At 48.6% G+C, this 17,997-nt stretch overlaps 1 protein-coding gene and 1 pseudogene across 4 annotated transcripts; one reads left to right on the plus strand and one right to left on the minus strand.

Moving 5' to 3' along the window:
- Nucleotides 1-1,946: 1,946 nt before the first annotated feature.
- Gbgt1 (globoside alpha-1,3-N-acetylgalactosaminyltransferase 1 (FORS blood group)) lies at nt 1,947-11,756 on the minus strand. Of its 3 annotated transcripts, XM_048431860.3 has the most exons (7): nt 11,516-11,754; nt 10,539-10,726; nt 9,955-10,017; nt 5,482-5,532; nt 5,362-5,397; nt 4,539-4,673; nt 1,947-3,237 (listed from the first exon to the last, which is right to left on the minus strand). In XM_048431860.3, the coding sequence occupies exons 2-7, from the start codon at nt 10,607-10,609 to the stop codon at nt 2,553-2,555; spliced, it is 1,041 nt and encodes a 346-aa protein (XP_048287817.1). In that variant the 5' UTR covers nt 10,610-10,726; nt 11,516-11,754; the 3' UTR covers nt 1,947-2,552. The 3 variants fall into 3 exon arrangements, with proteins under 3 accessions (XP_048287817.1, XP_085537584.1, XP_048287818.1); XM_085681458.2 differs by lacking the exon at nt 4,539-4,673 and having other exon boundaries at nt 11,516-11,756; XM_048431861.3 differs by lacking the exons at nt 9,955-10,017; nt 10,539-10,726; nt 11,516-11,754 and adding an exon at nt 6,732-6,916.
- A 110-nt stretch (nt 11,757-11,866) lies between these two features.
- On the plus strand, nt 11,867-16,009 carry LOC125398852 (protein FAM234B-like; annotated as a pseudogene). The gene is made up of 2 exons (XR_015735843.1): nt 11,867-12,374; nt 14,187-16,009. The product of XR_015735843.1 is annotated as a protein FAM234B-like (transcript).
- The last annotated feature ends 1,988 nt before the right edge of the window (nt 16,010-17,997 follow it).

Here is a 17,997-nt window from a genome sequence, read left to right on the forward strand (position 1 = left end):
AGGGCTCAGCTCATTGTGAGTAGGGCCAACCCTGGGCTGGTGGTCCTGTGTTCTCCAAGACAGCAGGCTGAGCAGGTCTTGAGGAGAAGGCCAGCGTCTTAGGGTTTCTATTGCTGTGAAGAGACACCATGACCATAGTAACCTTTTTTTTTTTTTTAAGATTTATTTATTATGTATACAGTGTTCTGTCTGTGTGTATGCCTGCAGGCCAGAAGAGGGCACCAGATCTCATTACAGATGGTTGTGAGCCACCATGTGGTTGCTGGGAATTGAACTCAGGACCTCTGGAAGAGCAGTCAGTGCTCTTAACTTCTGAGCCATCTCTCTAGCCCCACAGTAACTCTTTTTTTTTAAATATTTTATTTATTTATTATGTATCCAACATTCTGTCTGCATGTAAGCCTGCAGGCCAGAAGAAGGCACCAGACCTCATTACAGATGGTTGTGAGCCACCATGTGGTTGCTGGGAATTGAACTCAGGACCTTTGGAAGAACAGACAATGCTCTTAACCTCTGAGCCATCTCTCCAGCCCCCCACAGTAACTCTTATAAAAGAAAAATGTTTAATTGGGGTGGCTTCCATTTTCAGAGTTAGTCCATTATCATCAATCATGTTGATGAACATGATGAACATAGAGATCCACCTGCCTCTGCCTCCCAAATACTGACATTAAAGGCACGTACCACCACTGCTTGGCCCGCTCACCTTTCTTGAAGAGGATGCTGTGTGATTTTAAACCTTCTGGCCCACAGAACCTCAGTCTGTCCTGGAACCGTGTGCTTATCACTCCACAAACCTCAGATCTGATTCTTCTATACAAAGGTCTAGGGCTCCTTGCGGGGATTGTCCCTGGATACTGGGCCAGGCTCCTGTCTACATCGTCTCCCACCCCCACCCTTTGCCTCTTCCAGAAAGCAACATGGATGGTGGTTTGCTTCTACAAGTTGGGGTCAGTCTCTTAGCTAGTGTCTGGGACCATGCCCTGAATAGGAATCACTTGAAAGTCTCAGTTGGCTGAAAGAGATCAGGTACCATCTCCTCCCCTGCTGGTTAATCTTCTGCTTCAGGCCTCAGTCTTTCAGAGGCCTTCTCTGGCTTCCATATCCAAAGAGCAATTCCTTGAAGGTAGAGCCTGCCCTCTTCCCACAACTCTGCTTCAGGACCACTCCGACGCCTGGCAGCCTCAGGCAGATGCTCGCCACCAAAGACAGAGGCTAGGGTCCATTACAGCTTCACTGTCTAGAAGCCCTAGGGGTTCTTCTGGACTCTGGATCTCTCTAGCCAGGTTGTGCCCTCGTACTAGAGACTACCTGCCCACTCTTATGACCACCCTGCTTGGCAGATCAATAACAAAGTATTATGGCTTCCAGCTTTGCAGCAGATGAGTGGGTTATGGGATGCCTGCATGACTTCGGAGTGTACCCCAACCCACCATGTTGCTTCCTTCCATGGAAAAGATACTGCTAGGGAAGTGTGTATTAGGTCACCAAGCTCTCAACCACCGTCTAATTGTATCTCTGCCTAGCCTCTATGGGTCTCTGAGGTTCCTCTGGGCCCAGGCTGTTAACACCCTCTGAACCTGGCCTATTTATCCCACCACCCTGAAGCCCCATACCCACCAGTGGCCTCCCACAGGCATAGTGGTCATGGATACAGAGGGGACCACAAGCACACCTCCTATATGTGCAGGGACTGAAGGAACAAGAAAGCTGATAACTACCGCTGCTCTCTAGGTGTGGCACATTTGTCCACAGGACCCCACCTCGCCCAGGCTCCCAAAACTGGGATGAACAAGGTCTGTGGAAGCAGCCAGCTTTGGTTCAGTCTCCCGGAATAACCATTAACTAACCCTCTCCCGACATGAACTGTTTGAAATTCAGTCCACTTGTGTCCCTCAGAACTATCCTGACTGGCAAAATAGTCCACTGTGCAGGCAAAACCCTGATCAGGACCTAGATCACACCATCTTTATTGAAAGCTACCACAAACAGACATCTAGTCCCTGAGAGTGAGGTATCTCATGGGATACAGGTGACCAGAGGAACCTAAGCCCGGTCCGCTTCAGAGCTAGCTCTGGGATCCAGAATGAAGAACACACGTGGCTGGGGGAACAGCATGGTACTCAGGATGTGGATATCACAGTGCAGATTCATGGCAGCAGGCCAGGGCTCAGAGACGGAGCACTTCCCTTCAGCGTGCATGGGCCCGGTTTGATCCCCAAGACTGCAGATTAAAACAAAACTCAAAAGCAGCATGTAACAAGTGAGGGCAGAAGCAGGCCACCAGGCACTTTGAATAGGGCTGGATGCCAGGGCCTGTCCTGGAAAGGCACATCCATGCCTTGGGTAGATGTGAGGCCTGCCAGGCCCTGTCTCTTTTGAAGTTCTGGTCTCCCTCTTGTCCAACCACTCGTGTTGGAACCATGTATGACTGTGGGTGCACAGCCCCTCACAGTTTACACTTCCTCTCCAGCCATCTTCCTGGTTGGACTCCCCTGGTAGACTGAGGTGGGCAGGGCTGGGCTTGGCAGGTGTGGGTCTCAGCTCCACTGTCAGCTCCTCAGCCAGTTGGTATCCTTTTCCACCGTGGAGAATCGGATCAGCTTCAGGCTTGGGGGCTGAGGCTTCCTATCATCCCAGAGGTACTCTGGAGACAGCACTGTAGATGGCTTGTGCCAGATGAAACGCCGGTTCAGGTGGCTCTCCTCCTGCCAGGCGGCCATTATACCATTGGCTTTGTCTGCCAGGATGGCCATATGGCAGCCCCTGGTAAACTCGTACACCCGGGCCACTCGTCCCCCAAAGACTGCCCCACCATAATAGAAGTCCCCTTCACTGTCTGCCACAAAGGCAGCGGAAACTCGCCTGCGTTCATAAGGGAATTGCTGGCGAGGTACAGCAAAATAGCCTGGGTGAATGGCAGCCACTAGATCCCCCAAAGTCTCGGGGCCCCATGGGTTACGGAAGACCATATCCACATCGAGACAGAAGAGGTAATCCACCTCTTTGTGAGCCCTCTCGGCAATGTGTTTGCTGATGGTCTCCATCCGGCGCATGGAGATCTCCTCCCACCGGGAGTGGCCCTGGATGGGGAGGATGCTGAGGAAGCGCCCAGGGCCCAGGAGGACTCTGGGAACGGCTGCAGGGTCGTGGGTGAAGAGGTAGTAGTGTACTTGGTACCCACGCATAAAGAACTCTTCAGCCGACTCCAGGAAGGGTCGAATGAAGAAGGTGTACCTAGGGATGACAGTTCTGTCAACTGGGGGTGACAGGGATGCTGTCCGTCACTGCCCGGGTCCCCAGTGCATGCTGGAGGCTCTATTCTAGTTCTCCACCTCAAGGAGTCATGCAGGTCTTACCTTGGTGTCCTCATCTGTCAGACTCCCGCAATCCTTGTCAAAGTTGAATATCCCTCATCTAAAATCCCTGCTTCAGAATTTTAGATCAAGATTTGTAATTATTAAAGTCGACACAAATTCTAAAATCTATCCTGGGAGAGACTGCTGGCCCAAGTGTTTCTAATCAGAAATACTTTTAGGAGTCAGGAGTCCATTCTCTCCTTCTGCCATGAGTGGGTTCCGGGGATCAAACCTAGGTCACTGGGCTTAGAGACAAGGGCATTTACTAAACCCAAACAGCTCTGTTAGGTAGTCCCATGATCTTTGATCTTAGCATTAACAATCTGCTCAGAAACATGACCATTTTACATGCACAAATACTGAGCACCAGGAGGATGACAGTCACTGAGAAGCAAATGGGACCCAATCCAGGGAAGGTGGATGACAGACTCTGGGGACATATTGCACAGTGGAGGACATGGCTCCATCCTTAGGGTCACCTGACCTCTGAGGTCCACTTGTCATCTGGCCAGTACTTTAAGTCCTAGGGCGGATGGACTTAAAGAGAAGGCCAGGTAGGGACCAGGAGAGACAGGGAGTACAAAGTCTCCTTCCCATACTCCACTATTCCTCACCCAGGCTTCTCACGCCTCCTTCTCCATGGCAGGCGAGGCCCTACATCAGAAAGCTCCCCCATGCCAGGCAGTGGTGGCGCATGCCTTTAATCCCAGCACTTGGGAGGCAGAGGCAGTTGGATCTCTGTGAGTCTGAGGCCAACCTGGTCTACAAGAGCTAGTTCTAGGACAGGCTCCAAAGCTACAGAGAAACCCTGTCTTGAAAAAACAAAAAAACAAAAAACAAAAAAAAAAAAAAAAGAAAAGAAAAAAAGAAAAAAGAAAAAAGAAAGGGCTGGAGAAATAGCTCAGAGATTAAGAGCATTGCCTGCTCTTCCAAAGGTCCTGAGTTCAATTCCCAGCAACCACATGGTGGCTCACAACCATCTGTGCTCTTTTCTGGCTGGCAGGCATACACACAGACAGAATATTGTATACATAATAAATATTAAAAAAAAAAGAAAGAAAAAAAAAAGAAAGCTCCCCCACATCACTGCCCAGCACTCGGCCACACTGGCCTCTCTAGACCACAAACCCCAGTGGTTCAAGGAGACCCAGTCTCACCCCTGCCTAGCCCACTACTCACTTCCCCACAGCGAACACGGTGACTCCGATGGTCAGGTTCAAAGGCTGGTACATATTCTGCAGAAGCTCTGGGTCGAAGGTTCCCTCAGAGATGATGGGTGCCAACCAGGGGGTAAGCGTCAGCAGCTCTGTGGGTCTGGCAGCAGGGAGGCTCAGGCCATGGAAGACTCCCTGTTCAGAAGCCTGGGTAGCTCCTGACTGGGCCTCAGTTTCCCCATGCGAAAGTGGGGATAATAATAGTTACCTCCTTCTAAGGCTGGGAAATCTAAGAGTTGGCACGTGCAGCGTGTCTAAAACAGTGGTTCTCAACCTGTGAATCGTGACCCCTTTGGGGTTGGGGGCTGCATATCGGATATTTATATCACAATCACTAACAGTAGCAAAATTACAGTTATGAAGTAGCAACAAAATAATTTTACAGTTGGAAGTCACCACAACACGAGGAACTGTAGTAAAGGGTCTCAGCGATAGGAAGGTTGAGAACCATTATTCTAAAGCACTTCCACTGCAGTCCAGAGGGTGCCCATAAGGTGACAGAATAAGCCACTGGGGACAAGCCCGTATCCAAAGTATATGCCACAGTACCCCTGCCTACTGCTCCAACCTCCTATAAAGTAGGTAATATTATGATCTCCACAAAAGGTAAAGCTCAGAGCAGACAACCAACTGCCTAGGGTCACACAGGTAGTGACAGATGGAGCTTAGCTCCCCGACTCTCTGGCGCCCAGGGCCCCTTTACTATTAGTACAGCCACCATCCTCTAGCCTCATTGGCTCTCTCTGGCTCCCCTCCCTGCCGCGACCAGGCCATTCCCTGACACCTACCTGTGTTCTAGCAGCTTAGGCTGAGGGTACTGGAACCTGTAATCAGGAAGGGTCAGTGTGAGGAAGGGAAGGCAGTCCCCACTTTCTGGGGCCAGAATCTAGGGAGAACGGTAGACTTACTGTGTCACGGGCTGGAACAACTTCTCCCGCCTGAACTGCAGCTTCATGTTGCTGGTGACAAAGACGGAGAGTGGCGTTTGTTCAGGACATTTTTATATATGCTTAAACATGAAGGTTAAGAGAAAGAGAGGCACTTGGGGAAAAGGAAAACACACCTGAGATGATGCATGTGGGTTCCCTTACCTTTTCCTTGAGACAAGGTCTCTTGCTGGTTTGGAACCTGCCTAATAGATTAGGCTGGCTAGCAGCAGCCCTAGCGATCTACCTGGCTCTACCTCCTCGGCATGTAAGGGAGTCCACACCACCATACCCACTGTTTTCAAAGGCTCTGGAGACTGAACTTGCAAGGAAAGTGCATGCAAGGGGCTGGAGAGATGGCTCAGAGGTTAAGAGCACTGACTGCTCTTCCAGAGGTCCTGAGTTCAATTCCCAGCAACCACATGGTGGCTCACAACCATCTGTAATGAGATCTGGTGCCCTCTTCTGGCCTGCAGGCATACGTGGATGCTGAACCATGTGTACGTAATAAATAAATAAATCTTAAAAAAAAAAAAAAAGAAAGTGCATGCAAGGAAAGTGAGCCCTCTTACGGGTCCTATGTCAATCATTCCTAAGTGCACAGTTCACTGGCATCGTTGCACAATCATCACTATTACCTGTGCCAAGAACTAACTTTCTCTCTCTTTCTCTTCCTTTCTTTCCTTTTCTTTCAAGGCAGGTTTCTCTGTAGTTTTAGAACCTGTCCTGGAACTCACTCCAGACCAGGCTGGTCTTGGACTCAGAGATCCTCCTGCCTCTGCCTCCTGAGTACTGGGATGAAAGGCGTGTGCCACCACTGCCTGGCAAGGATGTTTTCTTTGTCAATCTAAACTCGGGTCCAGCAAACAGTGGCTATCTGTGGGCCTGCCCATGGGGGCCCAGCCACCACTGCTTCTGCCTCTATGAATTTGGTACCTCCTCTTGAAGTAAAATAAGGTAGAAAAGACCAATTATTAGAGACAGATTTATGGGTGTAGGGATTTACTTAAAGCACTGCTTGTACTGCCCATTTGCCGAGCGTGACCTCACTCGCTTCCTGGATAGCTACCTGAAACAGGATGACCTGGGGAAATAACCAGAACAATGTGTCATTGCCCTTAACAACCTGCTGATTACCACAGATGCTTCTGTAAAATCTTGCTGACTTGCCCGCCCCGCCTTACAGTTTTAGAGTACAAAAGGAGACTACAAACTGGGTCCGGGATGGAAACCTTTCAGGAGCTGTGCTGGCTTCAGTCCCCTGGAGGCATAGCTTCTCCTTCCCACTCTCGCTGGTGGCAGAGTGCTTAGTCCTGAAAGATTCTCGCAACACTCTTGAGGGAACTTGCATGGCATCTGTCCCTTCACGCTTTGCCTCTACTCTTTAACTGCCACTCTTTGAACTCTGTTTACGGTGTCCCTGTTCAGAAAATACAGGGGTTCTGAGGAGGCGATCAGACTCAGGAAGAGGATGCTACACCAGGACCCAGCATTCTGTGCAACCCGACAGTGATTTCATTTTTCCCACAAGTCCAGACATGCTCTAGCTCCACTGGGGAATGACACACAAGAATATAGGAGCGGAAACTGGGAGTGTAGCTCAGGGGAAGATAGCCTGTCTATCGCACTGCACAGGAGGCCAAGGGGTGGGCCTTTAGCCTTGCACACACTCATCAAAAAAGAACTTCATATTTTTAAGCCTCTAAAGGCAATAAGATAAAAGTAAAGATGAGCCTGGCATGGAAGCTCAGGCCTGTGATCTTCGCAGTCAGGAGCGAAGGCAAGACAATCAGGAGCTCAAAGTCATCCTCCGATGTACAGAGTTCAGGGCCAGTGTGATTAGGTTTTTAGTTAACTTGACATAACCTGGGTCACCTTGGAACAGGGAACCTCAGTTGAGAGAATGCCTCGATCAGATTGGTCTGTAGGTAAGTCTATGAGGTTTCTTTCCTGATTCATGACTGATTTATCACTTGGCAGATGGTTCTGGATGGTCTAGGAAAACAGGCTGAGCAGCGGTGGTGCATGCCTTTAAATCCAGGAGGCAGAGTCAGGTGGATCTCTAAATTGAAGGTCAGCCTGGTCTACAGAGCGAGTTCCAGGACAGCCAGGGATACACAGAAAAAGCCTGTCTCAAAAACAACAACAACAACAAAAAGAACAAAAAGAAAAGAAAAAAAATAGAAATTGAGAAAGAAAGAAAGAAAAAAAGAGAAAGGAAGAAAGACAGAAGAAAAAGCAAGCAAGCAAGCAAGCAAGCTGAGCAAGCCCTGAAGAACAAGCCAGTAAACAAGTTCCTCCACAGCATCTGTTTCAATTTCTAACTCCAAGTTCCTGCTTTTTCTTTCCTGATGGACTATGACAGGGACATGTAAGCCAACAAACCCTTTCCTCCCCAAGCTGATTTTGGTCATGATGTTTTGTTTTTTAATTTTTTTTATGACAGGATTTCTCTATGTGACAGCTCTGACTGTCCTGGAACTTGCTTTGTAGACCAGGCTGGCCTCGAACTCACAGAGATCTACCTGCCTCTACCTCCCGAGTGCTGGGATTAAAGGTGTGTGCCACCACCACGGCTAGTCATGATGTTTTATTACAGGAATAAATAAAACCTAAGTAGAACACTGTGGTGGTTTGAATAAGAATGGTCCCTATTGGGGTTATGTAAGTGTGGTCCTGTTGGAGGAAGTATGTCAGTGGGGGTGGGTTTGGGGTTCCAAAATCCCATGCCAGGCCCAGTCTCTTTTTGCAGATCAGTATGTAGATGTCTACTTGTGTTCTACCAAGCTCCCCACTATGATGATAATGGACTAACTTATGAAATTGTAAACAAGCCCCCCCATTTTATACTTTCTCTTAAGGTTGCCTTGGTCATGGTGCCTCTTCCTAGCAACAAAACAGTGACTAAGACAGACACTCTAGCTACATAAGACCCTGTATAGGAACTGGAGAGAGGGCCGTTCTTCCAGAGGACCTGGGTTCAGGTCCCAGTATATACAATAGATACATGGTAGTTCACAACCACCTGCAACTCCAGTCTCAGGGGATCTGACACTCTTTTCTAGCCTCTGAGGGCACCATGTACATGGTGCATAAATATACACATAGGCAGAGCACCCATACGCATTAAAAATAATAATAGTTGGGCAGTGGTGGCACATGCCTTTAATCCCAGCACACAGGAGGCAGAGGCAGGTGGATTTCTGTGAGTTTGAGGCCAGGCTGGTCTACAGTGTGAGTTCTAGGACAGCTAGGACTACACAGAGAAACCCTGTCTCGAAAACCAAACCAAACCAAAAATAACTAAATATAATTTTAATGATAAAAGCCAGGTTTGGTAGTACATACCTTTAACCTAAGCACTCAGGAGGCCAGATCTCTGTAAATTTAAGGTTAGCCAGGTTGGCTTAGAGGGTTCGAGGACAGGTAGGGATTAAGACAAAGAGACCAAAAAATATACACAGTGATACATTCTGTCTCTCACCCTCTGCTGCCCTGGGACCTTGCCAGCAAGACAGTCGCCAACAAGTTCAGCACATGTAGCTCCTTGACTTTGGGCCAGAACTGTGGTATCCTGTTATAAACATCTGAATAAGGACTAAAATACTACTATATTTTGTTTTTGATAAAATGTGTTATGCCAGGTGGTGGCGCACATCTTTAATCCTAGCACTCAGGAGGCAGAGGCAGGTGGATCTTTAAGTTCAAGACCAGTCTGGTCTTCAGAGAGAGTTCCAGGACACCCAGGGCTACACAAAAAAGCCTCATCTCAAAAATAAATAAATAAATAAATAAACAAACCAATGAATAAATACTAATAGCCTATAGTCCAGATGCTTAATCTTTCTTTAGCTGTTATAAAACACAAAAGTTCACGTGGTCCATCTTTTCACTTTTAGCTGTCAAATACGTTCACCATGTGCAGAAGGCTTTAGCCCAATGGTACTGGGTTTCCTGCATCCACACAAATAAAGCAAGAGGTTCCTTCCTAACAGGGCTGTTTACTGACCACCTTCTGTGCACCAGGACACTAGGCTACTCATACGCAGCACCATCCCATCTAACAGGCACAGCAAGCAAGAAGCAAGACCCATAGCTGGGGCTGGAGAGATGGCTCAGTGGTTAAGAGCATTGCCTGCTCTTCCAAAGGTCCTGAGTTCAATTCCCAGCAACCACACGGTGGCTCCCAACCATCTGAAATGAGATCTGATACCCTCTTCTGTCCTGCAGGCAGACACACAGACAGAATATTGTATACATAATAAATAAATAAATATTTAAAAAAAACAAAAACCAAACCCATAGCTGTGCAAGCATGCCTAAAGCCGAACCATGCTGAGGGCAGAAGGAGGCTCGAAGGCTGAAATCTCAGAGGATGTCATCCTAAAAAGCCTTCCTGTTTCTCCAAATACACTCAGCTCACACTGCCCCCAAATCCTCTAGCCCCATACTTACGAGTCTCGGCAGGGGAGGTAAAAAGGCACGTAGGAGACCAGCAGCCAATCCCTGGCAAATCCCCTAGAAAGGAAAAGTACCCGTCAATGGTGCTCTGCCTTAGGGGCTGACTTGGTGCACTTTATCAGGAGCAAAGGCCTCCAGCGATGTGTTTGGGAGGAAGACCTGTCACTCTACGTTGGCAGCAGAGGACACCTGTATCCAGCACAGGGCCTAGCGTGTAGCTGTTTGTCCATATGGCTATTCACTCATGGCTAATGTCCTTGACACCAGGTCCCACACACAAATAGGGGACATGCAGTGCCAGTAGCGCCCCCACAAGACCAACAGGGGTGACTTTAGGAGCATGAACAGGGTTCCTTGTCAACATCATTTGAAGGACAGTCTAGGCAGAAAACATGGCAAGTTAAAGGAAGGCTAGGAAGTCAAATCAAGGCAAAACACGGAAGCCAATACTAGTTAGTCTACCTGGGGCTGGAGGATTCTGACTCTCAAGAGGCTGATGGGACTGGAAAACTGTATGAGTATTCAAGGTTTAGGGGTGAGATGCAGAGGGAGGGAGGAGACTCCAAACCGGAACTCACCACAGGACCCAGAGACTCGTGCTAGCAAGCAGGCACAATGCCAGGCCCAGGGCCAGTCTTTGGCGGGCCATCACTGGGTGCTGTACAGAAGCCAGGCACCTTTAGCGACCCCAAGGACCTTGGCCAATCAGGCACTTCCCTCCCAGGTCTGTCAGGCTCGGAACCTGCCTCTCTTGAGCTCTCAACTCCTGTAAAGAAAGGCTCCAATTAGATTCCTCCTTCAGTTGACCTTGGGCTCACTAAGGAACCACGTCTCAGTACTCAGTGGCAGCTAGGATGTCTCCTCCAGACAATGAGTGGTCTGTCCGTAGGCTGTCTCATCATCAGCAAAAGTAAAGGGCCACCTAGGATCAGATTGGGACAGCATCCGCAGTGACTTTAGTTCTTGGAATTTTTCCTAAAACAATTCCCAGCCATTGGGCAGTGGTGGCGCACTCCTTTAATCCCAAAACTCAGGAGGCAGAGGCAGGCGGATCTCTGTGAATTCCAGGCCAGCCTGGTCTACAGAGCGAGTTCCAGGACAGGCTCCAAAGACAGAGAAACCCTGTCTCAAAAAACAAACGAAACAATTCCTGGTCACCTGGGAGAGGCGAGGCCTGGGTTCTGTAGGATACAGCAGAAAGCATTTTTGCATTTTCCACTCAAAGATCTGGTGCCTGGTGTTTCTCCACCGCCAAAGAGTTAGCGGAAGAAGGGATGATGCTACAGGCCACAGAGTGTGGTGGACCGGAAATTGGAGAAAGTTCCCAGGTCTCGGGGTCCTAGGGGGCTAGGGCTCGGCGCGCTTTGTTTTCCCTACAAACCCATTCCCTCTCTCGCCCTCTGGGACATTAGTTTCCCTACCAAGCTCTCCACTTCCCGCCACACTAGCCTCGGGCTCAAGCTGGACAGAATTGCTTCGCAGACCTATGTCCAGGAGCAAACCCTGCCGGTCCAAGGCGGATTCAATTCTAGGAGGCTGGGACTGAGATGCGCACCTGCACTTTGGCCCACTTGCACTGGCTCCAGGACCTCCTCCTCAGCCGCTGCGGTGGGTGCGGTGCGAGGACCGGGTGGGGCAGAGTAGGGCTCGGTGATACTGTCCTTGGAGGTACAGAATCACTCCCTTTGGGTTGACCGGCGTTAGGGCGGAGAAAAGAACACGTCCCAACCCGGAAAACAGAAACTGTGCGACTCCCCGGAGCTCACAGCTCCCCTTCAAGGGGTGGAGCCGGGCAAAGCTGGTCTCTGGGGCGGAGCAAAGCCCGAGACCCACCCACTCACGCCCCACCCCCCACCCCCACCCTGCTCTCCTTCGGCCTGGTGAGCCACACTCGAGCCCCGCCCATAGGCCTCAGCCCTACACTTCCTGTAAAAGGAGAGTGCTTAAATCACGCAGCTCATAGGCAGGCATCGCAGGTCCTGGTGCACAGGGTGTCCTGCAGGCAGAGATGTGCGATACGATTTTGGAGAGAAACTTCCTTCCAGGTAGTCAAGGAAAAGGAGAACCAGGATCTCTGAACCTGACCGCGGCTCTCAGACTCTCCCGGAGGCCCTGTCTCGTCCTCAGTCCAGTCGTGTGGCCATGCTTTCTTCTTCGACCTATCTGTTCCAGGAAAGGCCGCCCTTGTCCTCCGCAGGATCCCAGGAGAGACCTACTGATACTGTCTGAACAATTATCGGCCAAGCACTATGGATGCAGAGGACTCTGCTAGGAGGGAGGACAGAAGGGGAGAAACCATATGCAGGAAGAACAGATTCAAAAGAGATTATGGATTTGCTCAGGATCGTAAAGCAGCTTGTAACGCTGGCTCTGTGCCACAACCCTCCAGCTCAGAGCAGTTAGTGAGCAGCGAGGTGAGAGTCTAATAGTTCAATGGGTAAGGCTAGGAATGGTGGCCGTGTGAGTTTGACCCAGGAGGGAGACCCTACCGGGGTTCTCCAAAGCTGTCAGGCAGGGTGTTATTTAGTAGTTGATATGCGGAGGTGAAAGTCTGAAACCAGAGATGGAGTGGCCGTGAGGATAGAGATAGGGTCAGTGCTGTCCAAGAGGGGAGCTGTTAGGGAGCAAAGAACCTTTGAAGGTTGGACCACTTCTCCTACCGTGTCTCTATCTAGGGGTTGAGAGAGTGGGGTGTGTACCCTCTGTATTTTGATCACGCCTGGTGGGCAGCCGTGATAAATCCTATAATAAAGTGCCCTAGTGACTCCTGCCTCCCATCTGGGGTGCCAGGAGTCCTTAATTAGGATATAAGAGATACCCCATTTTGCATAAAAGATAGAAGGCCTACCTGAATATGCAGCATATCTCCTACAGGATCAGTAAGGGCAGTCTCCATAAGTCTCTGGCCAATGCGAACAGTAATTTCTTGTTCGAGCATAGAGAAAGCAAGCGCAGGGGGCAGGTGCTTTGGATGTCCATTGAGGCATCACAGGGACAAGTATCTCCTGGCAGCCTGCTGGTGAGCAGCCTTCAGACCCACCACAGCGGTGGTCTGGATGAACCACTGAGTGATAGAGGCTTCCTGAACCTTTGAAATCATAATATCACAATGGCATGGGGGCGGGGGGATCTGAAACATTTGTTCATAGTCTTAAATCACTTTCTTAGACCTTCAGAACGTTCTTAAGCTTTCGCATCTTCAGACCTTTATACACTTTCTTAGACTGTCATTGTAAGTGGGCTGTGTTTTCACCGGAAACCTCTCCGGGGATCTCTTGAGGACCTTCGGCCCTGCCATGCGGTGCCTAGTCTCAGATGTTCTCCCTGACCTTTCCTGACTTTTTAAAACCAATACCACCTTGGTGATGCTTATGTTACAAGGTTCGTTACAAACTTATTACCACAAAGTACATTCTTGTATATGAGTACATGAAGGTGCAGCTTTAATACTTTTTAAAACAAGTATCGTTTTTTAGAACCTATCTTTCATAAACCCTGTTTTTATGATTTTTTTCTCAGGACAGGAATTATCAAAAAAAATAGAGAAAACAGGCATGGGGTAAGTCCAGATGAAGAAAAGATGAATAAGGGAACTGGATCAGCCTTTTTAAAAAAAGACTTATTTATTTTTATTTCATGTGCATTGTTGTTTTGCCAGCATGTGTGTCTGTGTGAGGGTTTCAGACTCTGGAACTAGAGTTACAGACAGTTGTTAGCTATCATGTGGGTGCTGGGAATTGAACTCAAGTCCCCTGAAAGAACACTGGCTGCTCATAACTGCTGAGCCATCTCTCATATTTGGAAATATACAAACTGTTGCCCTGAGGGACATTTTTGTTCAGGCCCCAAATTGAGACAGCTCACCACCCTCTCTGCAGATAGGAAAGCCGAAATGGGAGAAGCGCAGATCTGTCGATGTTTACAGTGATGGAGTTGAGCTTCTCCAGTTGGTGAAGCTCCAGATTTCAATTGCAGCAGCCTCTCGATTACAACCAGACAAGACCTGGTCCTGCTTCGGGAACAAGATCTTACGCAGCTCTGGAAATTGAGCCTTCACAGCCTGCGCAGGTTTGCAGAGTACCTTCATATGGCTGCTGTTCTGAGCAGCTTTCCCACTCTAAGAGTTATCTAGAACATTTGCTTGTTACGAGTGGCTGATGCAAGGGAAGGGAGGGAGGCGCCTGTTTCTTTTTTTAATTAATTAATTAGTTAATTAATTATATTAGGTATACAGTGTTCTGCCTGCATGTACGCCTGCACGACAGAAGAGGGCACCAGATCTCATTATAGATGGATGTGAGCCACCATTTTGGGAATTGAACTCAGGACCTCTGGAAGAGCAGCCAGTGCTCTTAACCTCTGAGCCATGTCTCCAGCTCCCTGTTTCTTTTCTGTATATTGCTGTTTATTGCTTCCTTGTCTGCAGCCAGCCCACTCCTGGATATTTCACTGATGATCAGACATTGGACTTCCTTCTGCAGAACAGCATGGAGTTGGGATGAAAAAGATGACGGTGGTGGTTGGTGACTCTGGCTCCATCATCTGGAGTCACAGTATCCCGTGTCACATGAAGGAAACACAAACCACTTCTGCAATTACTTCAAACCAGAAGCCTGCCTTCCTCTTCTGGGCAGAAGCACTGACTGCTGCATCTCTCAGTTCTGATGACATCCCAGGAGCCGAGCCTCTGGCTTTTACTACCTTTACCTCCTGCACCCAGCCTTCCCGTCTGTCCTCCTGCACCTGACCAACACCACTGGCATAGTGACAACTTCGGAGGTTGAAATCAATGACATCTGGAAAGATGCTTTTTATGTCACCAGGACAACAGGGATGAGCCCTGATGGACACCTCACCTCTCTGGTGATCAGCAAGCTTAGCCGGCGTTGGGCACTTATGGAAGTCCAGATAAGCCAGCTGAAGGAGACCACCCCTAAAATTGGCCATGGGGAGCTGCACAGACTCCTTTCCAGGATCAAGTTTGTTGATTCTCCCTACCAGATCTAGTGCAGTGGAATCTAGCTTCAGAAGACCCTTCCAGAGTGGCTCCTGTTCCTCCTGTGTCAGTTCTCTGGAGAGATGACGACTTCAGGGTCATGCAGCACTCGGGGATCGCTGCACTTTGGCAGCCTGTTGGAGCTGCGTGCTGCAGCATGATCTGCTTAGCTGGGGTATCTCATGACCTTCCCATCCTGCACTAACCCCTCCTCCTGGGAACTCTGTGTGGATGCTTTGGAAATGTGAATCTTACAGCATTGTTATTTATTTATTTATTTATTTATTTATTTATTTTAAAATTTATTTATTTACTATGTATACAATATTCTCTCTGTGTGTATGCCTACAGGCCAGAAGAGGGCAGCAGACCTTATTTCAGATGGTTGTGAGCCACCATGTGGTTGCTGGGAATTGAACTCAGGACCTTTGGAAGAGCAGGCAATGCTCTCAACCGCTGAGCCATCTCTCCAGCCCATGTTATTTATTTTTTTGTACCTCTAATTTATAAACCCTTGCTGGAAAACCAGTGGCGTACAAGCAGAATATATGTTATTTTGCATTAGGCCATGGGTATGTGCATGTGTGTGTGTGTGTGTGTGTGTGTGTGTGTGTGTATGTGTCCAGTGTTGTAACAAAATGATTTTTGAGATATGCCCCAAGCTTCAGGGATTCCGTTTCTTGTCCTCTTAATTCATCTGATTTGGTCGTCTTCATGTGTCTGGATGGCCTAGCTCTGAGATCCTGAGGGTCAGCCATGGCTCACCACTCTGTTTTCCATCTGCCTGTACTGTGGTTTCTTCTCAACTCTAGACAGCAATGAAAAACACTGGAAGTTAGGACGGGGCTAGTTATCCAGTATGTCTGTCTTTCCATCTCCTAGACTCTCCACCTCTGTTAAGTGGTCGTGAGAACAGACTTGTTTCTATCACAGAGGGAGCAAGGGCAGAGTTTCCGTGACTCCGCGGATGATCAGGTCCCTAGGTTGATGTGGGATTCCCCTTTGTATGCTGTGAATACCATTGGTGAATAAAGAAACTGCTTTGGACCTATAGTAAGGGAGAACTTAGTTAGGTGGGGAAAACTGAGCTGAATGCTGGGGGAAAGAAGGCAGAGTCAGGGAGAAACCATGGAGCCACCGCCAGAGACAGACGCTCTGAAACTTTGCTGATAGGTCACAACCTTGTAGTGATGCACAGATTAATGGAAATGGGTTAAATTAAGATGTAACAGTTAGCCAATAAAGAAGAAGAGCTAATGGACCAAGCAGTGATTTAAATAATATAGTTTCTATGTGCTTATTTCGGGTCTGCACTGCTGAGCAGCCAGGAACAAACAAGCGACCCCTTGCAACACTATGTGATGCCCTATGAACTTCTGATGACCCTGCAGCTATGAGCTTTGATTCTGCAGTAACAAAAGAAGGGTTTGCATGCACATCGTCCTCAGCTTCAAGGTTGGAAGTCCCATGGCCTTGTCTTGACTGCAGCTCCACCCTGCTTGCTCCGAGTCTTGTATAGGGCATCTCCATCTCCTCCTCCCTTGCTTCCTCTCCAGGTTGTTTGGAAAGTTTTGTCTGTCTAGATGGGTGTTTTCTGTTGTACTCTTAAGTCTTGTGGCAAATACGGGAGTCGAGTCAGAAATGGGTTAGGCTCACTAGATGAGGAAGAATAATGGTGGCCCCTACAGGTTTTGTTTCTGACTGGTCTCCTTTGACCGTGTGAACTTTTTGTGTTCTGTGTTTGTAGGTTTTATTTTTTGCTTTCTCTGCCACTGCCAGCTGCCAGTCACTATCACTAATGCAGCTTGCCATGGCTGCTTTGATGGCCAGGGTTCAGAATTCATCTCTGGGATTTCTGGTCACCAGTTTCAGTTTAGCAGAGATTCACTGTCTTTTGAGTGTGGATAATATTTAAGTTGTTTTAAACTTGTTTAATATTTAAGAAAAAAAATTATTTATTATGTATTGAACATTCTGCCTACATGTATGCCCGCACGCCAGAGGAGGGCGCCAGATCTCATTATAGATGGTTGTGAACCACCATGTGGTTGCTGGGAATTGAACTCAGGACCTCTGGAAGAGCACCCAGTGCTCTTAACTACTGAGCCATCTCTCTAGCCCCAATATTTAAGCTTCTTGTTTAGGTTTCTTTAACAACAGATCCAAAAGATTTCTAACCATAATTTTTAATCAGTTACTATTACAGGATCACAGGCTGCTAGATATGGAGTCAGAGGCCTGCAACTCCTGATTATATCCTGATGGTAAAGATCAAGGCCCAAGGACTTGGATGTCCCCATTCAGCAAGAAGTCATCCAAAGATAACATTGCACCCTTCCTGACCCCTGACTGTTTATCAATAGTAAACATAAAAGGGGAGGGGGGAGAATGTAAGACCCTCAAGACATGGGAGTGACCAGGCCCTGCCCCTGAGGACCTCCAACTGCCAGGCTCTGCCCACAGAACCCAGCCCCTTGAGAGTCAGACTGCTAAACTCTGCCCTACAGAGTAGAAAGCCCAAGCTCAGGACTTGAAAGCACACCAATCCCTACCCTGGAAATTGCCACTCTTGAGAACTCTGCCCTCAAGACATCCTGTATACTGCCTGCCTCCCCTCAGTTCTTTGCTGCTTTTCTCCTGAGCAGAAACAGCTACCCTCGTGTCTTTCCCGACAAATCTATTGTGTGAGGTTTGATGTGACTTTGTGGTGTTCCTTGGCTCCTGACTGCCAGGATGCCTTTCCCTTCAGAGCTGGAACACTTACCGACCTGGAGAGGACTGCTGACAAGCAAGGGAGAGGAGAGACAAGAGAGACTCCCATAATTTAAAAATGTATCAGCACTGGGAGGGAAAGGGAAAGGCGGTGAGACAAAGTGCAGGCGCGTTTAGGAAGTGGGTGAGAGAAAGGGCAGGTGCATTTAGGAAGCTGATGGGAGAAAGCCATATGTATTTAGGAAGTGGGTGGGAGAAAGCCAGGTGCATTTAGGAACTGGGTGAGAGAAAGCCAGGTGCATTTAGGAACTGGGTGAGAGAAAGCCAGG

This window comes from Myodes glareolus, chromosome 21 (assembly GCF_982192425.1).
Source record: "Myodes glareolus chromosome 21, mMyoGla1.1, whole genome shotgun sequence".
NCBI classification, from domain to species: domain Eukaryota; kingdom Metazoa; phylum Chordata; class Mammalia; order Rodentia; family Cricetidae; genus Myodes; species Myodes glareolus.